The sequence below is a fragment of the Onychostoma macrolepis genome, chromosome 14, assembly GCF_012432095.1.
Source record: "Onychostoma macrolepis isolate SWU-2019 chromosome 14, ASM1243209v1, whole genome shotgun sequence".
In the NCBI taxonomy this organism is placed as follows: Eukaryota; Metazoa; Chordata; class Actinopteri; order Cypriniformes; family Cyprinidae; genus Onychostoma; species Onychostoma macrolepis.
In genome coordinates this window covers 7,236,626-7,263,191 of record NC_081168.1, presented here as the reverse complement: position 1 = coordinate 7,263,191, position 26,566 = coordinate 7,236,626, and the positions used below count along the sequence as shown (strand labels likewise).

Below are 26,566 nucleotides of genomic sequence, written 5' to 3'. Positions count from 1 at the left end.
TACTCAACGTTCAGCACTGACCAAACTAATTGCATGGAAATTAAGAGATTCAATTTGCTATTTTAAATGCATATTTTGAAAAAATGCCCTTTTTTTTTTTCCCCTTGACTTGTCAATAGATGATTCTCGTGAACTTTGTTACCTTGAGAATCACTATGTTTTTGTTTTTTTCTGTTTTGTTGTTATTTGTTAGACCCTTCTTGCATGCTCCATTGCTTTAGCAAGCTGGGTTACACTGAACAACTGTGTGAATTGGATAGGTTCTTGTGAATCGGCTATAACAAGATGCACTGGTATCGATCTCAGGGGCACTTTGATGTTTAATCTTCTTTAACTCTGAGGAGTTATAACAAGCTCTTTCAAACCAGCGTGCTCAGATCTTTCACACGTCTAAGATTAATGAGCCTCAGAACTATCAAAGCATGCCATAGTCTGAAGATACATGTGAGCTTTACTGAAATGTGTGTGTTGTGGAGCTGCTTTGTTCAATCTGCTTGTGGCTGTGAGAATGTGGATGATGTGACAATATACACTACCATTCAAAAGTTTGGAGTCAGTATTTTTTAGAATACTGAAAAAAAATGTATGAAGTTTCCATAAAAATATGAAGCATCACAATGGTAATAACAACATTGATAATAATCAGAAATGTTTCTTGAGCATGATTTCTGAAGAATCACGTGACACTTAAAACTGGAGTAATGGCTGCAAAAAAAAAAAAAAAAAATTACATTTCAAATTATTTAAAAATAAAAAACATGCAGCTTTGGTGAGCAAAAGAGAACGAGATAATTATTTTCAAAAACAACTGAAAAATCTGACACCAAAATTTTCAACAGTAGTGTATAAACATTTTTGATGACCCTAATGTTTTAATAATGCTTTTTTTAATGCAAACTATCTGTTTACCTACAGTATACTGAGTTCTTTAAGATATATGATAAATGTGCCAAATTGTCTGATTTTCTAACTCAAAACAGGCTATTACTGGGATACCTCAGATTGGCTTCAGAATATCTACTCTCCTGGGATCCAAGGTTTTCTCCAGTATGAATTTGTGCAGATGCCCCCCTCCATGCACACTGCACCAGAAATTCTCAACATGGACTACCTCACTGGTGGCAATGACATTGAGAACTTCCTGTCAGTTCCAGTTCTTCCTCTTAATACTGACATGTCTGCAGTTCCACAGTACAACCAGCATACCAGGTCAGAGGTCCACCACGTCATCCACTCAACAGCAGCAGCAAGTCAACATCACATCCATGACTACCCACAGCCCATTCAAACAACCTTCGGGGTGCCTCAGGGCCAACATATAGAACCTGCTGAGGTTCCTGATTCCATGAATCATCGTTACGACTGTATATAAGCAACAGTCATTGTTCCGTTCAAGTGACTATTCTTCCAGGCATCCCTCCACCACTCCTTTAAATCCCTTCTCTTTCATCCACACCATATCATCATAGGGGGTTCTTATTCGGAGCTCAAGCCGAGCCTCGGGTTTCGAGCCTCTTTCATGGACAGCAAGCCAAGTTCGTTTTACCATTATCTGGCAGGGCTGAATGGGCAGGCGAACTCGTGAAAGAACTTCATAAAGCTGTGCACACTACCAGAGACTGAGGTGGGTTTACAGGCTGTCATTTGAGATCACCATTAGTCACTAATGCAGAATCATCTGTCTTTGAATGTTAGGATATGCCACTCCTAGATTTGCAATCTAGGTGGAATCTATTTGTTGGAAAAAAATCAGCTCTGCCTGACATGAAAGTGGACTTGGGGGTTATACTGACCCCCAGTTAATGACAAACAAGTAGTTTGGCTCAAGTCATGTGATCTCAACATGGTGGCTCCATGTAGAATAAAACTGTAGTAGTGCTTTATTTAAATAGTCAACTTTAAACATGCTACTAACTATAAATAGCTTTGCAACTACACTTCATATAACTCTCAGTAATCTTCAATTACATGACAACTAACATTAGAGTATTAGTAAACTGTTAGGTTAGGGTTAGTAGAGTAAGCTGAAGTACTTGCAAAAATGTCCTTGTAGTCAGATGAATGTGTTGGGGGACACTGAAATAAAGTGTTAGTAGATATTAAGCACACAGTCTACTAAAACTCTAATGACTGCTAGTTGACATTGAGTTGCAAAGTTACTTAGAGTTTGTTGAATGCCAGTTAGTACAAATTAACTCCTTTTAGGTCTCTGATATGATTTATCTTTACACATTTTAAATAGTCTTATGCATTTTTTGTATATTTTTATATACATTGGTCGAAACGACATATATTTCAACACCAAACCCATGTCATTGTTCGCTGTTTACAGTACATTGAAGTATTTAACTTTTTCCATGCGGACATGAAATGTTGTCATTAAAATGTTATGGTCAGTGTGGGAATTGTACAGTTGTGAAGTTCACTATGAATTAGTTTTGGGTAATCAGAAACAAATATGAAAAGAAAATTCAATTTTAAGATTTAATTCGTTTGTAAATGACCAGTGTCCAGAAATGGGCATTATTAAGTGTCATTCTAAAGTAAAAAAAAAAAAAGAATGTTTCCTTTATGTGTTCTTAGATACCTGAGAATACACAATGCTTTCTCTTTTTTTTAACAGTAAACAGTTATGTATTGTCTGTTAAATGCTAATGTATATTATTCTCTCCTTTGAAATGTTAATGTTCCGTATGTACAAAAATGAAAATATTTTTTAAGACATAATACATTATGTTCTGTCTTATTTATGCATTTATAGTGTTTGGTTGGTTGTTTCAAGATTATAAAGGACCTGAAGGTCTTTGCTAATAAATGAGGCATCAGGTTGAGGAGCAGAGAGAATCTCTATATCCATATGGTGAGTAAAAAAAAAAAAAAAACACCTGAAGACTACAGGTTTCCTGCTGCTTTAGCTCCTCAAATGCAATCTAACAGTCTCATTAGGGGAGTTGAAACTTTTCTGAAGCTGTGAAATTTTGCATTTGCAAAGGTTGATGATCCGGAGCTAATAGCAGATGTTCTCAATGGGGTTGTTATGGAAATGACTAGAAGGTCATCAGCTGTTAGGGTCACCCTTTTACTTCATGGACAAATTAAGAGCGTTTTACTCATTTAGAACTGATGGCATGAAAACGTTAAAATTTTTATGGGTCTAACTGTATTCAAAATTTACACGTAAAATATTAGAATTTTTAAATGGCTAACTAATCAAATAATCTACAATGGTTTACTACAGTACCCACTAAATCAAACTCTGTGATTTATATTGTATATTTGATGAGTACATCAAATCATATCAGCATTGTTTTTTTTTTTCTCAGCAAAATGTGTGTCAATTATGTAATATTTAAGTCTTTAATATAATATTACATGAAGTCTTTGCACTGAAATTCGGGGTTGCGAGGGAGACCACTCTTTCGATGTTATACACACAATTAAACACTAGAGGGCAGCACACACAAATAAAGACAAACAAGCAGCTTGCCTGCATGACTGATTGCCAACTGCTAATGAAAGCTAACTGTGTGGAGGCAGTTTCATTACAAGAGTTTTAGAGCTTGATACAGTTCCTTTTGATAATGGTAACACATATGAAGACTTCATTTTGAGATTCAGTGAAAATATATTTTCATTTTAGAATATTGCTGATAGTCAAATGACTCTTAATTGTATACGACATAATATAAGCTAATGCCCACAGCAGTGCTCAGAGAAGGGAAGACAGGTCTACACTAGTGCATGTCTTACAAATCACTGTATGAGAGCGACAGCACTTAAATGCTTTGACAAGTAGTGACAGAGGCCTGAGGCGAGGAACAAGATGTGTGTGTGTAACACGGTGTGACAGGTTGACCTTGCCTGATGCAGTCATGTGACTCATGTGGCCCACCCAGTTCCACAGTGAACCACAAATGTTCTAAGGGTCTCCATGAATATGTTCAAATATGTTCAAAATAACATATTACCGTGCTAATTTTAGTAAATCGTTTTCTATTAAATATATTGATGGAACTCGTAGATGACGTGTGCCAAAATTCACACCACATGCAATACTCTATCCAACAAATAAATTGAAAGTTCATGTAATTCTGGATTTAAAAAATAAATAAATTAATGTAAACTGCCAAATAAGACTTACACAAATTGAATTACAATTGCAAATTAACTATTTTGTTTTCAAGATTTTGAATCTAATTTATTAAAAAATAATCACAAAATAAATGTAGCCAATTTCAAGTATCTAAATCATTTTGCACCAGTGCACTCGTATAACCCACTGCACATAGAAGAAGAGACTTGCATGCTTATAATAGATGATTGAATTTCAAATGTCAATGATGGATGGAAATGCTTACCTAAACAAGAGGTGCATGAAAGGGATTTTCAAATTGAGTTCAGGCTTTCTAAATATATCTATAGCCTGAGGAGCACTTACATACAATCAATGTCTTCCAAAAATATTTGTCAAACATTTTTAAGAGCAGGTGTTACAGATCTTTAACACTGCTTTTATATATATGAGTTATTCTTCAGTGTGGAAAAGTTACTTAAACTACATTTCATCTGTTAACATTCATTCATCCTATATGCTGGAATAAATGTCACATCATGAATTTAGTATTTTTTTAGCATAATATGTAATTGTGTGGACTTTGTATGATAGGAATGACTTGAGGAATGAAAAAAGCACATTTACTAACACAACAACTTTGTGTTGTGTCAGCATTCTGCATAAAAAAAAAAAAAAAAAAAAAGCATAATTCTTTACCAAAAAAAATACCATAAATACCAAATGAACACTTTTTTGGGTAAGTAGACAGTAGAAATTATACAAGGACAAGCCCAAAACTTCAGAAAAAAAGAGGAAATAATTAGGAACAGCAAAAAGTTATATCCATCTTACAATCTAAAAAAAAAAAAAAAAACTCCCTTAAGTGGACAGAACCACCCATGTGTCAAGAAAAGCCATTTCACACATTGTCTTCAACATCCAGTATTTAAACCTGACCTTTGAGTGCTATATCACCTTAAGATTTCATTGAGTATTACACTCATTATAACTCTCAGGAACACAAGCACACACACATGTACCAAGTTCAATTAAACATGTTAATGAGCAGGCCAGGTGGTAATAGCCTTTTTAGTGGGACTAATTGTCGTGTGCAGTCTCCTCACACCTGGCCTCTACAGAAGGTGAGAAAGCTACGAAATGTTGGATGTCCCCGTTTCAACTCTGTATGGGCACTTACAGCAGCCAGAGCTCTAAGTGCTTTCAAAGCATTTTTTTGGGAGGAAAAAAAAAATCTACAAAGAATAATCTCTTCGTGGTAGCCATTGTTGCTCACGGCTATTTCCAGGAAAACCAAAAAATAAAATAAATAAATAAAAAATGGACAAATAAACAACAAGCTGCATTCCAGCCTTGAATACCTATTGTGCTCTTTCTATTCAGTCATGCTCCATGTTATTTACCATCCAGAGGAAAATACAGAAAGACATGTCCTGTTGCTGCAATATAGCAATTGTCCACAAAATGAAAGACAAAATAGCCCAACAACACACACAACCTTCTAAATGTCAATTGAAATGATCACTCCTTATCAATTTTCCCTTCAATGCCAAAATTTCAGATAACACAATGGCATTTTTTCAACAGTGCACTTCAATTTTGCTGTGGGAAACTCTGACTCTGAAAAGTTTGTGCATTTCACAAATAGTCTGTTCTCATATAACTTTCCAACCTTATATGTCTAACTCTTTATGATGTCTTGCTGAAAGAGTTATAGGTTGCATTTTATTAGACGACCCTACTGGATACTCGATTCTGTTTGGCCAGGGCATTTCTCATATCATACCGTTTCATAAACATCTGGCGGCATCTTGCATATTAATGAGCAATTACAGTGAAAATGACCTCGGAGGACAGTTTTCTAGATTGTAATGGGCCTTTATATAATATGTGTTTTAAGATAACATACAGATAAAAATTTTAATAATAAATAATAGTTTTAACATCATTTTTATTAATATGATCAACTTATTTTGTGACAAATTCATCAGTCACTTGGTACAAACCATTTTTAAGTTCAATTTAGGAGTTAAATGTGATTGACTGAAACTGTATGTTTTTGTAAAACGTACTCTAATAATGTTTTGTTTAACTTTTTTTTCATTCATATGTCTTTTCCAGTTAAAAAAGTAAACTGTGCTCAATATTTGTTAACTTTTTCACAATCTACTTTGCTTGATGTTTCTCCTACCTTTCTCTCTTTCTCACTCAAAACCAACCCCATCCATCTTTCTAGGTGACTCTCATTATCTCTTCTTTGTTTCCTCTATGACCTCCTCTCTTTCCTCCTTCAGTCGCCTGTTGGATAACCGATATGCCCGTCACACTCCCTTTGTCTTTTCCATCCTCCATTTATCTTGGCAATGTCTCAGGCTTCATTACAGGCCTCTTTTTAATTCCTATAAACTCAAAACACCCTTTTGGCAGCTCATGTGTTCATTGCTCAGCACAGAACATGGCATTTCTTGTTTTATATTCACTTCTTTAAATTCTCAGCGAAAGACTGTGGACTCGCATGAAGACCCAAAGCAGTGTGCCGCAAACACAACGAGACTCACTCAGACTCACTCATGGCTGTGTCATAACGAATCAGAAACATAATTAAGCTGAATATGCTGTCTGTTCCTTTACAGATTTGCTGTTGCTCTCCAAAATTGCTTTAATGCCTGAGGTAGATCATTTATGTACACAAACGTCAACATTATCTTACATTCACAACTCGATAAGGGCATTTTCTATTTATATACACTCACATGGCTACCTCTTCTAGTGGATTTCACTAGCAGATATAAAATGTCTATGCAATTTGCAAACTTAAAATGCCCTGAAAGTTTGTCAACATGATCATATGATGTAGAGTTGACCACAACCACTGTTTGGTCATAAATCAATCTTCTCTGAAAGCCAAGGGCAGACATGCATATCTTGTATCTTGTCAACCACACTAAAGTTACCAAACAGAAAAGCTGAAACGGAGTCAGAAAGTGTCTTTAACTGAAACCTAATATTACTTGGATACACAGTGAACGATAAAACCAAAACTCCAGTCTCTTCTTACTTCTAAACAACAAAGGCTCACAGAATTAACTTGCAGTACACTTTAATGATTTATTGATGACTATGGTCCTGTATCCCCTTTCTCACACTCTGTGTAATATGAGCGAGGATTCCTCGTATCTGAGGACTGACAGAGTTCAGAAAGTAATTAAACTCCATCCAAATGAAAACCTTAACTTTAAGAAAATCCAACAGTAACTCAAGAGAGGTCGTACATCCACCACACGTCAACCTTTATCAATGAAATGCCAGTGAGACGAACAATGCACTTTGAGTTAATTACTTAGGACATAGCTTTGTCCTTCCTTTGTTTGGTCGGAGCTGGTAAAACCAAAACAGAAGGATTTGATTAATTTGACAGTCGTCAGATCATCATAGCTTTGTAAATTTGACAGTAAGCCGGGCTGTCTGTTCTTATCTATCTGCTCCCATCTGCTTCACAACAAGGTGCAGTAAATAGCATGACATGATTTGATGGTTGAGGATTTTTTTATTTTTTTATTTTTTATATTACAAGTGTAAACTAAAACGGGAGCCCAAGTTTGTTTGTATGCAATCGTGTCATATATGTAACTTGAGTTCGAAAGCTAACGCTGGCAGTTTCACACCATTGCACAACCTATTTGCTCATATTTATGTGTCACGTTGCAGAGATCAAATGCTGCCTTGTTTCAGATTTATATAACCAAGCCCAGGGAAATCTGGAAACAAAATATAATAGTCTCTCCCTCCACTAGTGTTTACTGTAAAAATGAATGTCAATGTAATGAAAAAAAAAAAAAAAGAAGTATATTCTCCTCTGTAATGTGTCCTCTGGAGCAACCAATAATATGGGTAAAGTGTAATGAGATCCAGTGTTAATGTGTTCTGATAGGAGGGTGAGGGTGCATGTCAATAAATGTTAAGATCTGCATTCTTGATGAATGAGCTAATGCAAAGTTGTATTGGATTCTTCTTCATTAAATTGTCTCCCAGACTCCAACTCATTAATCTGTTCCATTTCAGATAAGATGATTTTTTTCGGTGACTAGTTCAAGTGCACTAAACTGCTTTTCAAGGCCTGGATCAAAAACAAAACCCAAAGCTGTCTGTGCATTGTGCAAGTTATGCTGTCAAATGTTCAGTCGAATGCAATCGTTAACACACAAACTATGTTGATAATGGAGTTTCAAAATGGCATATTGTTGGAATTTGAAGGAATTTATAGTCACTCAAAAGATGAGAGGGAAAAGCTTACAGAAGTAAGAGTGGTCTAAGGAGTGACGTTCCGTATTCTAACTCATTTCTTATCTTAAAAAAAAGTCTTATGTTTGTCTAAAATATTTGTTACTCTGCCATGTCTTCATAAGGATCCCAACATTAGGAAAGAAAGTCTCAAGGCCTTAACAGTTAAAAGAGTGCAGACTGTTTTGTCACAATGTAATGAATGTTTTGCAAAAAGACTGTTATTGAAGAATTACGTATTTATATTAAGCTCACAACCCATAAGTAAAAGACATCTACATTTAAGTTTAAAGATATAGTGGCATAAAGCATAGAGAGGCTGTGAAAGAGTCTAAATTATCACTGGTTTTAGTGCAAAACACCTTGACCTTAGAAATGGAGGAAACATTTCAAATATATGATATAACCCGTTTAACTTGTAACACACTGGAATGTATAGCTTTGACATGTCTGAAATGAAGTGTGTATAAGAGAGATAAACTTGCAACTATTCAGTGTGGTTTATTTAAAGAGGCTGGCACCGACATGCATCCTCCAATGCAAAGCTAATGCATGGTGCTGATCCACAGTCCAAAGATTATTTGGGCCACATTACTCTATGACGAATACATTTGGCTGTATGTGCAAATGGACAGCTGCATGGTCTAAAGGTTGCTTTTAAGGGGCAGTTTATTATTGCTGCTCAGATGCTTTTTGCAGCTCTGTCCAGCAGTTGGCAAACTCCTACATTTAGATAACACAATACGAAGGCATGCTTTTTCTTTAGAATAAAATTCACTGATGAATTGCTGACAGCAACACTAACAACACTGAAAAAATGTATACTAATTAAGGTAAGTGGTTGCAAACTATTTATTTCAGCTACATTTAAAAAATAAAAACATGTTGAAAGTTAGTCAACTAAATGTATTTATTTATATGTAGCTAAAATAAATTGATTGCAACCACTTACCTTAAAAAGTTTTAGTAAATAAAATAAATAAATAATTTTTTTCAGTGAATATATTTTAAATCAACACGACCACTTCTCGTACATTATTCATAATAAGTGCACATACGTGATACATGACTGACTGCATGCCTATAAGGGCTGGGCGTTGATGCAAAAAATAAAAAAATAATAATAAATCTCAATATTGTCTCAGGGGGAAGCTGTCACAGTATATATGTTTCAGTAGCTCTAAGGTTTTAAGTCAAGAGCCCAATTAGGCACCCTCAAAAATGGTCAACATGTGTTTAATGAACTGTATATTTTGTCTAATAACAGTGGAAATGTCAAGTGCCCACAGAAACAAACAAACAAAAAAAAAAAAAAACACCTATGCTGAAAAAAAAGATACACTGAAGTAAAAAGTGAAACAAGTGGTCTCTCTTAGTTTTGAGCTTATCTGTCTGACATGGACTTGACAACACATATCTGTATATGACATTAATACTTAAACTTGTGATCTTGAAGACCTTTTGTACAAAGGGATTTACAATTCACCTAATACAGAAACAGCCATAAAGACCCTTGGGTGAAGTTTTTTTTTTCTTTTTTAAGGGCATAAGGAGTAGTTTAAGGCTAGCCCTAAAGCAGTGTTTGAACCTCCAAGTTTCATCCCAGGTCTTTAACCAATATTCCATGCACTGAAACGAATTTTTCCCCACGACGCTTGATTAAACTATGTGAATGTGTCGATTTCAATGTAAATAAAGGATGAATGACCAAAAATAATGAATGAACACATGCATAAATTATCGCTAGGGAATGCAAAAGAAGCGACTCAACCTTCTTCGACCCAAATTCCAAGCCGATTTCGTTGTCTTCCACAGCGGGGCAGCGTAACAGCGATCTACAGACAGCATCACCCATCCATGGGCATTTGAGAAGAACTTTACTTGCTGACGGATGTCACATACCAACAATCTGATGTAGACAGAAAGCTATAAAAGTGCGGACACATGTCCGCGCTCAGACCATGAAGGCGTGCGCTCCATCGAGGACCATGATATGATAACAGACCTTTCTTTTACGCACGTTTACGCAAACGCAATAACAGCCACACATGGTTTTTCCAATGGAATCAAATCCTATGATTTATGGCGAGGATTGTTGAAGTGAAGATAAAATGAAAATAAATGGCAGCCGCTTGATGAACAGTTCTTCACTGAGCCCTCACGAGATCACCCTAAATCGCCCACCCTGGGTCGCCACAACTTTGGGCAGCTTTCTGATCTTCACAATCGTGGTTGATATATTGGGGAACCTCTTGGTGATCTTCTCCGTGTACAGAAACAAGAAACTTCGAAACGCAGGTAAGATCGCTTTTAAAACAAATATGGCAAGCCATTTAAACGTGTATTCGTTTAAACTATGGATTTTTAAAATGTCATATCTAAATTATTTAATTGCTGGAAAATAGTCTATTAGTATGATCGTTTTTTATTTGACCTGTAACTGTTTATTCGATGCTAGAAATACAAGTAGTGACTAAGATTGAATTAATTAGTCACCAATAATTATTCCATAAATTCTTCTTTACTTGAGTAACTATCACAGTGACAAGTAACTATCCCATTGTTGCTGGAAACAAATGTAACATTTTTGCTATAGAATTACATGCCATTTCTTGCTATTAATTCTATAATAAACATATATAGGGTCCAGATTTCTGCCTAGTAGCCTATGTATTATCTTTTCCAGTTCTACTAGTATTTATTCATTGTACTTAATCTCTATTTAATTTGTAGTAAGATTTTTATCTCACTAGTTACAATTGCTTTTTACTGGGTTAATGACTATTCAGAATCGCAACTTTGTAGTTTATTACAACCTTACTGGTCAGATTTTGGGACCAGGGGTGTTTTACAGACACTTCATATCTTCATTTTTGACTTAAGATAAAGTTCTATTTTCCAAGTAAAATTACAATTCTAAGTTAGAATGTTTCTGTAATATAGCCCTAGGATTCCAGTTACTGAAGTAGGTACTTAAATTACAGGATATTAAATATTGACAGAATTGCATGCATACCATTTAACAGTCAGTGTACACTGTACTTTAGTAGTCTATACAGTCAGTTTTAAGAGTTTATAAATGAATTAGAACATGTTGCAGCATTCTGCATAAACTTAATTCTTTCAGTGTGATTTCATATTTTCTGCCATTCCTGACAGGATATTGTACTGAATCATAGTGGACAGTATTATATGGAACTATTTTTAGAGGTTTCAGGTAACTGGCCCAATATCAAACAAAACTGAACAGGCCAGTCATTTTCCTGTGAGTGGATGGAGTGCTTATCACCGGTGTCACACCGACCCATATGTCACTTTTCTCTGCCAATAGAGACAGAGACCTTATGCTGTTCCTCAACTGTGAAGTTTGTGGCACCAGTTTGAAAATTACAACAGCACTGTGGAAAAACAGGCTCTGGGCAGTGCTTACGTTTACATTAAGTACAAAGCAATTCCAATTAACCACATATACATACATATGCATTATTATGTGGTGCAGCTTGTTATTGCTAAGTAGGCATGTGATAGTATCCAATTTTCATATCATAATAACTGCTGAAGCATTTATCACAGTATATGATAAGCAAACGTATGTGTTGTCCTCTTAAGTAAGTTTAATAACTTTTTATTTACAATATCAAGAAGAACCTTTAACATTTAAATACTATAAAACAATACACTATTAAATGTAAAAGGTAAAGAAATGTTTTAAACAGATTTAAATGCTAAAAGAACACAATTATTAAAGAACAATAATGAAGAATCAGAACATTTTCAACCAATATCTAGATGTTTTCTGTGCTAGCATGTTTTAGTCCAGATTAAAATGTCAAAAAACAAAAATGCAAACAAATATTTGAAAATAAATATTTAATGTAAGTATTTAAATGTTTGGCGTTTTTCAATGAACAACATAAGAAATACAAAAATCAGAATGGCTGTTTGAAAACATAAAAACTGACTTCTCTGTGACATGTGGGTGTCAGAAGCAGAAAGTTGCACAGTGCTGCTTTGTGTACCAGAGTAATCACGGTAAACAATGTATTGCTGTTTTATCATAAGTGCCACCTACTGTCTTATAGTGAAACTTTATTTTTGTATTTCGCAGCAAATATGCAGAAGGGGTGTAACGGTGTACTCACGACTCGGTTTGTATCACGGTTCTAGAGTCACGGTGTCGGTACGGTTCGGTATGTGCAATGTTGAGGGAAAAAATAAAAATAAAGAAAATAAGAACAAATAATCTAACTACAAGCATCAGCACAAATAAATGCAACAAAGCAAAAATATAAATAAAATAAGCAGTGCTTTTCAGTTTTTAGGTAGGTCTAACAGAAATTGAATAAAGTAATCAAATGTAAAATAACACTGCATATTTGACTGTATAAATTAAAAATATATCATTATTAAAGTTACAAAAGCTATTCAGTCAAGAACAGTTAGTGATATCCTTGTCTTTTGTTGTTTGGTTAACATTAAAAAAAGTGCTGTTTCTTTAAGACAATGCACGGATCCAGTACTAGAGCTGGGTATCCATTCAGATCTCCCGATTCGATTCCGATTCCGATTCACAAGCTCTTGATTTGATTCGATTCGATTCTTGATTTTTATTACATTCTGTGAACATAGCTTTAATACAAATGATATTGATATTTCTAAAAAGTGAACAGTACACATCAGTTTACAAATGGTGAATAAAATAAAAAAAAGAAATTAAGAGCCACAGGCCTGGATTTTTTTTATTTATTTATTTTTTTGTATAAGCCCTATTTAAAAAATAATAATAATAAGGCCCTATAAAATGCTTTTTCTTAATTTTTCTAGTAATCAAACGAATGCATAACATATTAATTTAATTTATCCTAATCAAATGAAAATTAAACCCTTTTATTTTTTTGGCAAACAAAGTGCTGTTAAAATGAAAAATAAAACAAATGTGATTATTCCTTTAAGGCAGTGGTTCTCAAACTTTTTTGGTCGCGCCCCTCCCCCTTTAAACCTATAATCAACCCCCCCCCCCCATCGAATCCCCATCCATCCTGAGACTACCAAATAATTTCAATAAACATTATGAAAAATTAATGCTTAATTTTAAAAACTTGAAACATTGAAAAATATCATACAGAAAATAACTCTTATTATTATTATTATTATTATTATTCTCTCGGTAATTTTTCATGTGTATTTATTTATTAAGGGGTTTTTTTTTTTTTTTGGTTCATGCTGTCCGCTTGGCATAGGACACACACATGCCTTTCCTCCTCACCAATGAAATTAACACCGTATCTACACCAGCTGCGAGCGGCAAAATACAGTAGAGCCCATTATAATGTGGCGCCGCACAACATGACAATCCCTGACAGTAAACTGATGCCTTGTTCTATTTATGACGTACTGACACACAAAGTTAAAATGATTTGCAACGGTCGCTTTGTCACGTCCAGTGTAGACAGCCTCTAGATCAGGGATCCTCAAATCTGGCCCATGAGATCCACTTTCCTGCAGAGTTTAGCTGTAACCCTAATCAAACACACCTGAACATGCTAATCAATGTCTTCAGGATCATTAGAAAATCACAGACAGGTGAGTTTGATCAGGGTTGGAGCTAAACTCTGCAGTGGATTGGCCCTCCAGGATTAGATTTGAGGAACCCTGCTCTAGATGTTGCGGCGCGACATGACATCTGTAGCGTCCGGTGTAGATACAGTGAGTGAAGCTGAGAGCAAATATGCCTCGTCATATTTTCTACATTTAGCTTTTGAATGAACAGCACCTGCCTGGGTCTGTGCGACTCCATCTATGGCTTTTCTCTTCCCTTTCACAAACCGATCCATCTCCCATTCTAAGTTAAATCCTTTGGCTGTTTACTGTTTTATTTCTTTTCTTTTTCTGCTGATGGCCCGCGCCCCCCCTGCAATACTCGTGCGTGCCCCACACTTTGAGAACCACTGCTTTAAGGCAAGTCATATCACTCGGCAGCCATCTTTGAAACACCTCTCTAGCATGCAAGTGCAGCTCCTATCTCTTTGAATGGGAAAACATCAAATTCTCCAAAACTGTTCGCCAAGTTTAAGATTAAATTTCATATTTGAAATCACCAATTAAATCAATGCTCAAATAGCATTAAAAAAGCGTATTTTTCAGGCTAGACCAGCCAGTGCGCATGTGCAGTCCTAAGCACACATCTCAGAATGCTGACTGTTTTTATATGACATATTTCAGCATGGTGCACATGTTAAGTTATTTATTTATTTACTTTTTATATTTGTTCAGCAATGTTTCCTCTTCTACTCAGTATAGTGCACCATGTTCTGATTAGTGGGTCAGATTAACCCAGTAATTGTCCCGTTAGACTCCCACGATGTGTGCTTCATTATGTTTCTTACTAGTGAGAGGACCTCCCATGGCCCATTGTAAAGACCACTGACCCAGTGTGAATATTCAATTAGCAATCATTCCACCACATATCCAAAGTTACAGTTCCTCAAAAAACACGCATATACGCACGGTCACACGAGCACGCACACATTCGCTCTTCATTGTTCTTCTGTGGTGAAACAAAGTGGTTCCTCTCCTCCCCATTGCGGTCTATCTGTTTTATTTAAACTACTCAACCTCAAAGACTCTATCTGCTGTGGCACCACTGTCTGTTTAGATTATTCAGACCAACCATTCCCTGCTGTTAGGTAATCCTCATTTCAACACAGCCAGTGTACCTACGTCATAAAACTACAAATGAAACTCCACCTGAGCGCTAGCATTGATATGCGGGACTGTATGCATCTTATAACTTGGGACAAGCTGTATATTTCAACATAAAGGAAATCAATTTGTGCATTTCCTGGGAATCAAACCCATGACCTTTGTGTTGTGAGCATCATCCATTACCAGCATCATCCATTCCATGTTTGATTCCCTTTACATTTACGGACGTTATAACAGAGACTGTTTTCTCTGTGCGGCTCTCATCTCTAACTACTGTTCTTTAGTTGCACTGACATCGCTTATGACCCCAAGGCGGTCTTATTAGATGAAGTTCACTGTTCATTCAAGAGGAACTCTTCTCTACCAATTATTCACAGAGGCTGTGTGAGTGGAAGAAGGGCCCTTTCAGCAGGCTCGGGTACTGAACATGGGTGGAATAAGGACAGAATCTTTCTAGAGAATAAAGTGATTACTTACATTAATTTTAAATGGCATCTAAAAGTATTGTTCAAAGTGTCATCTTTAGGATATAAAATAATACCTAAAAGCTATTTTTCAGGTTTAACTGCAATGATGCAGCTGTTGAAAATTTACTGCCACACTTCTGAACAGAATCGGTTGGTGGTTCAAGCTCCAAAATGAACAAGACAAGACAGACAGAGAGAGAGAGGGAGAGACAGACAGACAGATTTCCCATTCCAAATCTTCTAATGTCATGCAATTTAAGACTAAAATGAACTGTCGCTTTATATGACAAGACAATTACATATGCATTTAAAATCATATTGAAATAAATGTACTAGCTGTCCTTTTTGCAGGGTCATATACCCTTGTTTAACCTTGCAGTTTTGTTGTCTGCATTTCCCCGTGGGAAACTCCCTAATGTTTTTCTTTGTGCCATGAAGCTTTATTTAGTCTGGAGGAGTTCATGTGCTCACTCCTGCCCGACTTGGCCCTCGGACTGCCCTTGGGTTGGTTTCAATACCTTAATGAATGGCCAATTGCCGACACACTGTACTGATGTTGCGCTCAGTTACAGACTGACTCACTTTTGAAGATCCTCTCTTGGCTTCTCCACTGTTAAACACAGCTAGAAATGCCTGCTCCACCACTTTGTCAGACGTGTCAATCTCTGTGTCAAAAGTTACAGTGTGAATGGTCTGTGGCCATACAATATGTATGCAATGCTGGGCAGATTACAAATTATAGTCCATTACTGATTCCAAATTACATGACAAAAATTGTAGTTAGTGACGTAATCCATTACATTAAAGATTTTCTGACTACTTTTAGATTACATAGATTACTTTTGACCTAACTGATTTATCACATTGATTTGAATAGGATAATCTTGTACCATAATGATATAAAAATACAAAAAGTAGGAAAATATATTCCTTTCGTATTAATTAACAACATGGAGTGCATTAATCATTACATTATGTCAAGGTTTCCCAAACTAGGGTTCGTGAAGGAACTGCAGGGGGTTCATGAGTTTAATGAAAAGCTAATAATTAATTAAATCATAAAAATGAAAGAAGATGTTCTTTAACAGTTCTTAAACCTAAAAATGCTCAGTAGCAACCTGACTAGTGACCGGTCTTTATGTGAAGGTTGTCCACAAAACTTTCTAAATGTATATAAGCGGTAGGCTATTTTAGAAAGGAACATTTAAAAGATGAAAAGGAGGAATTAGTGAGAATCAATAAATTATAAATACTTTATTGCTATTGTGTGAATAATATGTAATTATTTAATCAAAACTGTAAAAGTAAATGTAGTCTGATTGTTTTAAAATGTAATTTAATCTAATTACAAGTACTTAATTTTTGGAATTTGATTATGTAATCAAGATTACATGTAATCAGTTACTATCCAGATAAGGGTAGTATGTGTGTATGTATATAAAGTGTGGACATAATCATTTCTTCCTGCTGCTTATATGACTGTTTTTCAAAATACTGTTCATCTTCTCTGATTATTAAAAGTACAAGTTGCTCGAGTAGTTAGCATGGAGCTAGGAAAGCCAGGGTTACAGGTTCAATACACAGGGAATGCATGATAATATACTGTATAATACCTTTATGCCAAATGCATAAATTTAAGAGACAAACTTAAATTACACTACTCCAAATACTTGTGTATCTTCAGCACTGATGCCTGTTGTTGTTTGTTTTCATGAAGTTGCTTAGTCATTTCTGTAGCTCAGCAAAAGAGCATATGTTGCTGGAGTGGGTAACACTATGCAATTTGTTTAATTCCAAGGGAACACATTAACTGACAGAATGTGTAACTTGAATGCAATGAAAGTTGTTTTGGATAAGATCCAAGTGTATAATCTTGTAAATATGGCCAGCTGTGTTTTTTTATTTCTTGAATTTTCCAAAACTATAGTTTTGAGACCAGCATTTGGAACATTTAGCATACAAATTATTACTAATCAAATTGCAATGGACAAATCTCTCCATCTGTTGTTTGAAGCACATTGTATATTAGGTCATAATTAATCACTGTACTTGTTTCTCTTTTCCTCCCATATTTCTGAGAGATTTATTCATCCGTTTCACAAATTCCAAAACCAAAGAACCAGGGGCCTGTTTTTCGTTTTTAAGACTTTTTTTTTTTAAGGTTATGTCAGGCCAGCTTGCTTATTTTTCATATATTACATATGGTTGCATATTGTTCTGCTTGAGAGACAAAAAGGCAGTTTGTAGTGTATACACAAATAAACATAGTTTACATAGAAATATTCTTTAATGCAGACAAGCAATATCTCCACTCAAGCATACTAATGCTCTGTGTCCTGCTGTTGGCTTTGAATTGGTTTGTTCAGTAGTTTCTGTGCAAGGCCAGACTTTGACCCGTTATTTGGATTTAACTGTGGCAGATGACTTGATATCAAATGTCATATCTCCCCCTGATTGAGCTCCATAATGGTCTTATTATCTATAGAGATGAAGTGAGGAATGATATTCAAGAATAAATGTTGTTGCTATGGCTCTGTAATTTTCGTTGAGGTATAGATAAATCAATTTCAGTTTGTTTATACTTGTCAATTTTGTTTCTAGAAGTAAATTTGGTTATTTTCCATGTCTCAGAATAGAACACATTGTACTGTGCTGATCCTTCAATATAATGTGTGCACAAATGTAAGCTAAATAGGACTTGCTAGATACTTTCTCTTGCAAGTCCTTTGCAACTCTTCAGTTGAATTAAGCAGAAGGACATGAGTGATGAGTTATGTTTGACAAGACTCCAGTATCATTTGAAACAGCCCTCCAGGATCCCAAAGCAATAAAATATTGATATAAGCATAATATTTCTTTGAACTCAAGAGTAGTTTGGAGCTTCTCTTTAGTGCTGTATTTACACTCAGTCGGGGTGACAAAATGATAGCAAAGTTTATTTTGCAAAGGCTGCAATTAAAATATGCGATACCCAGCATTAACTAATTAGAAGCCAGTATTCAAAATTTGACTATCAGTGTGATACGGTATTTGCTTTAATATCTGGTTGCTTAGATGTGGAGAGGCTTCATTAAAGGGATATTGAATAAATATAACAGATACCTATGAGAGAAAAGATCTTTTGGTTTAAGCCAAGAGGTTATAGGCAATAAATAACCAACATTCCTTGCTCTTTTTAATGAGTGCTGTATTTTTCTTTCAGTAAGATGAACAAAGATAAAGAGCAACAGCATGGCAATGTGCTCGTCTTTAGCTGTATTTGACTGTTCAGAAATTGATTTATGATTGATGAATTTCTTAATAATATACTATACTATGCTCTTGATTTTCCAATTTGTTGCACTACTTAAATATATGTCTCCAAACCATCTGCACTCATTTTTTTCTGTGTTCCCTTTAAACAGTACAATATCTCAGCACTGTTCAATTTCCAATGCCTTCAATTTGAAAGGATAGCAAACCTTTCTGGTATATACTGTAGACTTTGCATTTGGACTGTTAAACACACAAGTGCAAGATTAATTACAATTTAGTTACATCATCATATTTAACGTCCAGTTTCTCACTGAATAATCTGGATTTGAGATGTACAAAGTCCCTATTGTGCTCGGAACGGAATCTTATGATATCACTAAAGTGTTTGATTTTGCATTTGCATGATTCTGAATCACCTGAACTGCAAATGCCATGTGACTAATGACTCTAGCTCTGCAGGAAAATGACGCCATTACAATGCTAATTGACTGATGTCACCACACAGGAACAATATTAATTTCACGCTTTTAAGAGCCCAACAAAAACAAACCAGGCTCTGGCAAAAGACCTACTATAATATAATGAAATATTGAATGCGTGGCTGCGTTTGAAGTGCTGTCATTGGAAAAAGATGCATTTTAGATCCAGATGGTGTAGTTACAGCATCCACCGGCAGCATCTAACGGGCTTAAACTCATTTCATCTTAATGACATTTAGTCGCTGTGTTGATAGGGAACATGTTCTACTACATTTCCTGACGAACAAGTTATGTGTAACCATTTAGTCTTCATTACCATCTCCAACTACTATAAATACATTCACCTCTGCATCCTGTAGGCCTTAAACAAGAGTAAAATGTTTATCTTCTGTGGTGAAAAAAGAGAAAATCTCATTTAAAGCCTAGACGGTTTCATACTGAAGAAAATACTGTCTTTTTTGAGTGTTTTATTGAATAAACTGGCTAAAGAGCCACTCATCAGTGAATCAGACTACAGTGGTCACGCTGTGTAGCAAGTTCAGTTGAATGACCTACTGTCTTGACATTATTTTGCAGTACCAGTCTTTTGTATCTCATCACATACAACTCGCACTGAAAGCTCACGACTCAAATATAATTTCTTTTGCCATCACGCTGAATTTGTGCTGCCAAGCTAAAGGCGGTCACTCACAGCTGTCAGATGGACGTAACTGAGTGAAGCTAATGGTTTAAGCTCTCTTGCTTGCTTTCTCTGCTTTCTGATGGCTTTGCATCCGTTATATAGCATATGTGATATGCTAAATCAAATTATGAACTTGTTTGCTTCTTGTTTGACACAGGACCTATAGTATATGACTTCAGGGGAAAAAAATCAGGGGAAAGACTAAGATACTGTAATACTTGCTTTGTAGATGCAGTAAAACTGTGAAATACTATAACTGTTTTCTATTTGAATGCATCTTCAAATGTAATTTATTCCTGTGATGCAAAGTTGAATTTTCAGCATCATTACTCCAGTCTTCAGTGTCACATGATCCTTCAGAAATCATTCTAATATGCTGATTTGCAGCTCAAGACACATTATTATTAACATCCTTATTTTTTTCTTCTCTTTTCTTTGGTGAAGAGAAAGTTCAAAAGAACAATATTAATTTGAGTAAGAAAGCCTTTGTAACATTCTAAATGTCTTTGCTGTCATGGCGCAGTGGTGTGAACGAAGAGAAGTTGATGTGTGGATCTAAATCACATACTGAATTTATTAAAGCAAACCAAAAACTTAGGAACACAGGAATCCAATAAAGAAACAGTGTCACAGTTTACTATCAACATCAAACTTAGGCTATACAGTATGAAAAGAACCGACAAATGAATGCTAGATCAAAGGGCTATATATACAAAGGAAAAAGGAAACTAAATTAGAAACAGGTGAGACTAATCACTAACCAAGGTCAAACACAGGAAAAAAACACAGGAAGTAAAAAAGAAGCAATGGAAATATACTACAAACTAAGAGTCTTTAGAAACACAAACTAAACATAACAAATCACTTTTAATGAATTTAATGTGTCCTTGCTGAATAAAAGTAATATTTTAAAAAAAGTAGTATTGGTGTTCATGATTAAAAACTTTCAAATCAAGAAAATGCTATTGTTGACACTTTTGCTTTCATGCTATAGATCGTAACATCAAGGGAAGGGGTTTGATTCCCAGGGAATACTAGAACTATAAAAATGAAAGATGATTTGGATGAAAGTTTCTGCCAAATGCATGACAGTAAATGTAAACAATAAATCGCTCAAGATAATTTAATCATATAGCACATAGCAGAAAGAAAGAAAAAAGCAGCCACATAAACAATTGGGTGTAGAAGAGTTAACAGAGTGAGAAATTCTATGCACTCCTTTGGCTCTCAAAGGATCCTGTGAATCTGGCCGTGAATTTCTCTCACTGTATGTGTGGTGGTGTGGAAAAATCATAACCAAAGGTTTGCCCTGCAGTATATATGCCATTAGTGGCATAAACAAACTCTCTGGGGAGAAGTGACGTTCTTGTAAGGGCTTTTACAGAGTCTTTTCCTCTTATGCTACTGTAGAATAGACACATTGATCAGTGCTGCATTCAGATTTGAAGTGGGAAGTTTTTTTGACATTTTATTATTTAGAGACAGGAACATTATTTCATTGTGATAATTTTCAATATTGTGCATTGTAGCGTCTGTCCAAACAAACATAAAGATATATGTGCTGGAACTAGACATGAAAATATTATGAATATTTAATGACATCACACTGACAGTTTTGTTGGATACTGGTTCTAGTGGTTTGATATGTGCTTACGGACAAAAATTCAGATCTAACAACTAGCATGTTAGACTATGTTAGACTCTATTTGCGAACGCTGTAATTAAACAGTTGATTTTCCCAGATCAGAGTTTGTGAAAAACTTTAAGAACTTATTAAGTTGTAAACTTACAAACCTCCTTCTAGTTGTAATCATATAAACAGCATGAAGAACTTTTGGGAATATAAACTTTAGCTTGTTGCAGTTGTGCACTCACAGTAATGACGTCTCACATTAAGTCTACAGCCGTAGATGACTTCTGCAGTGAGATTTGTGGTCCATGCTACAGGGCCCCTGCTGGGCTTTCCAGATCTCTGTTCGTATTTTCCCTCTCTCTGCAAGTTGTTCTCAGTTCAAATGAAACTTTAGGAACACAACAGTTGAAAATAGTGGAGCCACTGAAATGTCACAGGAATAATTTACTGAGTCACTGTTCTGGAATGATCTTCTGCTCAGATGATTCCTCTTAACATTGAGCTAAATTTGCTAAATCATGAATGCATTTATTTGGCAATCCTTCAGGATTACAAGATTTGCAGAGCATATTTTGTATATGAGATAAAAATGCCAGTATGTGAGTGCAATGTTCCACATCTGATCTGCAAGTAAAGTTAGACTGATTCACATTCTGAGTATTTTACCTTTTCTTTCTAAGTGAGCCAAAATGAAATGAGTACAGAATGAGTATAGAAATCATTAGAACGAGTATAGAAAATCTTTCAGACCATTTAAAATGTTGTTCCTTGTAACAGAACTGATCTTGACATACTGTCAACGTATGTATTTGCATGCCTCCATGCACCGTTTGTGCAGACATGATACGTCATCAGCACGTTCCGTTACACTATTGCAGACCAAGCGAGAATGGAAGGCATTATTATTGCAATATTACGCACTTTGTACTGTAATGTTTTCTTACCGGTGAATGAGACATGAGGTAATCTGACAGCGTTGCATTCGACCCTCCACCAACGCCGTCTCTCATCATATAGCTCATTAGCTTCTGGTCTGCCTGTGTGCGTTCATGTGTTTTGGAGGAGGCGTGGCTTTGGAGAGTGATTTGCAGGGAGGGTGGAATCTTATGCTTTCAAAGCTAGCTTGCTAGATCTCTGAAATCCAAAAATGTTTAAAAAACATTTTTACATCGATATTTATATAAATATTTAACAAGAAATGTTCAGTAACTCCAAAACTTCTTAATAATCATGATTCCAAAGTTTTTGTTTTTTTTTTGCGGTTTTTTTTGCACTTAGAAAAAATGTCTGATTTCATAAAATAATTAAGATGCGTAAAGATGTCAAGATGTAAGGAAAACTTGACGTTATAACAATCAATGAATCATATACATTTCAAGTGGTATAAACGTTTGGAGCGCAAAATACATAACAAACGAAAAACATATAAAAATGGTATACTTAAAAACAGCGAAAGCTACAGCCTCATCAGCTGTCTCTTCTAACATGGGGCCCAAAAGTTCTGAAAGGTCTTTATTGGTGAGTGAAGTATCATGTGACAATAACAGATGCAACCCAAATCCTTTTAATAGTGAAAGCAGCTGACAGACTTAGGAAAGATATGATTTAATTAGATGCAATAAAGGGCATACTGCTAAAGCATACTGGCATCCATCCTGAAAAGGACAGGAGAAATAATGCACCTAAACTTTGTTTTTGAAAAACGTCATACATGCTAATCTGATGGCTTCGAGGAAGGAACCTGACAAGCCATCAGCAACATCTGAGATGAAATTAAAAACCACTTTAAAAGAATTTAATTGCATTCTGGAAATTGTAATGAGCTATTTTGCTTGAAGGTTTTCCCATTTTTACAGTGTCGCTATGTGGCTATAATTGCTTTATTTGCATTTATCGTTCTTCCACTGTCATTGTTTTACAGGGAACATATTTGTGGTGAGCCTGGCAGTAGCTGACCTGGTGGTAGCCGTCTATCCTTATCCTCTCGTGCTGGTCTCCATTGTCCATAATGGATGGAATTTGGGATTCGTCCACTGCCAGATCAGTGGATTCCTGATGGGACTGAGCGTGATTGGATCTATATTTAACATCACTGGCATTGCCGTCAATCGCTACTGCTATATCTGTCACAGCCTCAAGTATGACAAGCTGTACAGCGACAAGAACTCGCTTTTCTACGTCCTTCTCATCTGGATACTGACCGTGGTCGCTATAGTGCCAAACTTTTACGTCGGCTCCCTGCAGTACGACCCCAGGGTCTACTCGTGTACGTTTGTGCAGTCTGCCAGCTCAGCATACACCATCGCCGTCGTCTTCTTCCATTTCATTCTTCCAATCATGATTGTGACGTACTGCTACCTGCGGATCTGGATCTTGGTGATCCAGGTGAGGAGACGCGTCAAACCCGAGTTCCGGCCCAAACTCACGCCGCACGACATAAGGAACTTCGTCACCATGTTTGTGGTGTTCGTTCTTTTTGCCGTCTGCTGGGCCCCTCTTAATTTCATCGGCCTGGCAGTCGCTATAGACCCCGAGCGGGTCGCACCCCTCATCCCGGAGTGGTTTTTTGTATCCAGTTATTTTATGGCCTATTTCAACAGCTGCCTTAATGCCATAGTCTACGGACTGCTGAATCAGAACTTCAGACGAGAGTACAAAAAAATTATTGTCTCACTCTGTACTGCGAAAATGTTCTTCCCAGAGAGTTCAAATGATGCTGCAGATCGGATCAAAAGCAAGCCATCTCCTTTAATGACAAACAACAACCAAGTCAAAGTAGATTCGGTATGAAAACACCTAAAAGGACACTGTGAAAAAACCAAATAATCATCTTAGCTGCTTTCAGAACCAACTATTTATAACCAATATTTATAAAATGAATACAGGTGTATGAATTTCTTGTACTGTTGCTTTTACAAGAAGGTGCATTGCAAATATCTTGCTTGGTCTCAGTGTTTACAAGTTCATAATGTTAGATTTTATACACAGTAGGTCCATGCATTTTTTTTTTTCAGGACATCATAAAATTAATGCTACACACCAATGCACACACTATTGTACATTAAGAACAAGGTGCCAGTTGAGCAGAACAGTAGCCCTCAATCCTGATAAGTGCTCAATAATATCATTTATGATGGTTATCATGTTGTTTTTTTAGGTTGAGTTATTTTCTGATGTTTTTAGAGGCTGTCTGCAGCGCATGTCAAATAATGCATTTGCAAAATAATAACTTGTTTATTGTACTCAAGTATATTATTTCTTGGTAACCTGGTTTTAATTGTTAAGACAGCCAGTGCAGGCCAAATAATGCAAACAACAGTATTTGTCCCATATTTGGAAGCAAATGTAGGCAAGCTCTTAAAGGAATAGTTCACCCAAAGATCATGTCATTCTGTATGATTTTCTACAGAACACAACAGAAGATATTTTGAAGATTGTTTCAACTGTTTCTGTCCATACAATGAAAGTCATTGGGCTCAAAAAACACTGGGTTGCATTGACTTTTAATGTACAGACAAAAGAAAATGCAGTTTGGAGAGACATGTAAATGATGACAAAGTTTTCAGTTTTGGGTCAACTTTCTTTTTGAATGGTCACTGTAGCATCTGTGTAACAGCATATCATATGAAATGTGAACAAAATGGCAAATTCTAAAAATAAGATTGTAGACATTTATGTTCCATAACAGGTTCTTCTTATCCATCCGTTACAGCACTTATGATTTATTTATTCACCAGACTGCATTGCTATGCTACCTGCAATGGAGTGCATTTAATGATAAGCAATATAAGTCTAATTTTAAACAACTTAGGCTTAATTCAGGATAATTGGGTCACATTTCCCAGTCATCTCAAAGGCAAAAAGTGTCCCAATTTACCTGAATTCAGCCCATCCATATTCTGGCATACAGTAGATCAAGTTCAATGTACTACTATAAATCACCTTTATAATGTCATATGTTCAACACAGTACCTTACTTTCTTGTTTACAATATAAAAATCAACAAAATATAACATATTTGCTTGTCCATCCTTGAACTTTTCAATGTTAATAAACAAGACGTATGCATGCTTAAAAGCTATAGAAGACGAGAAATGGGAAAAATAGAAGACACTGCTTTCTAGTCTTTTACTATTATTGTCTTTTAATGTTGGTTGAAAGTTGAAGGTTCATTAAAAGCAACATTAGATGATGCTACTAACTTTTATTACATTTTTCAGAATCGTGACAGTAGCACAGCTGCTTTAAAAGCCAACGTATAATCAAAATCAATCCTATGTAAATTCACATTGCAATGTTTATGGGATTTTGTGAATGATTCATTGGTGTCTTTAAGCTATTTACCATTTCTGCATTTATTAGGACAATGGCAGAGGAGAGAAGGGAGCTCAGGACTCAAACTCAAGTTGCCCGAAGGATAACTGCACATTGGGTCAGAGCACTGCCCACAAGGCTCTGTGGTTCCAACAGTGTTTGGTTTGCAATTCTTTTGCAACAACTTTACTTTTTAGCTGATGCCATACATGTCACACAGGCTTCTGGATAATGTTGACCAAATAGCAGATCAAAAAAGCATACCATCAGATAAGAAATAAAAAAGATACCACCCCCTCAAATAGCTTAATGTAGCTAATTTTTGTTTGATGCTTGTTGTGTAACTATGTTTCACTTCATTCTTCTATTAAAACATTGTAGCTTGAGAACCTAAAGGTTCAAAGTGGCTTCCTCAACACTGACATTAAGACAATTATGATCTCATGAATATGTGCCATCATTCTAATGGATTATCAAGACATTCAAAGATTACATATTCTAAACACGATTTCAGTGTTATCCTAACATGTCCCAGTCCCAGGAATAATAAAACCTCAGTGTTTTTGTTGGACACTCTCCATGAAGACAGAACATCCATTCATTTCTGAAACAATCCTACTGGTGCTCTTAATACACAATGATGTGCATCCTGTTTGCTACTATTCAAGCTTTCCAAAT

At 35.7% G+C, this 26,566-nt stretch overlaps 2 protein-coding genes across 2 annotated transcripts in view; both read left to right on the top strand.

Annotated features, from left to right (window-relative positions):
- Positions 1 to 2,715, top strand: part of fat1b (FAT atypical cadherin 1b) — a 40,662-nt gene extending 37,947 nt beyond the window's left edge. Inside the window, 1 exon segment of the mRNA XM_058798779.1 lies at positions 981 to 2,715. Within this exon segment, the coding sequence (XP_058654762.1) occupies positions 981 to 1,372 (392 nt within the window). The 3' untranslated portion in view covers positions 1,373 to 2,715.
- Positions 2,716 to 10,214: 7,499 nt separating this feature from the next.
- Positions 10,215 to 26,179, top strand: mtnr1ab (melatonin receptor 1A b). The gene is made up of 3 exons (XM_058798025.1): positions 10,215 to 10,651; positions 23,496 to 24,358; positions 25,937 to 26,179. Exons 1-3 carry the CDS (start codon positions 10,465 to 10,467, stop codon positions 26,087 to 26,089), a joined length of 1,203 nt encoding a protein of 400 aa, XP_058654008.1. The 5' UTR covers positions 10,215 to 10,464; the 3' UTR covers positions 26,090 to 26,179.
- Positions 26,180 to 26,566: the final 387 nt, after the last annotated feature.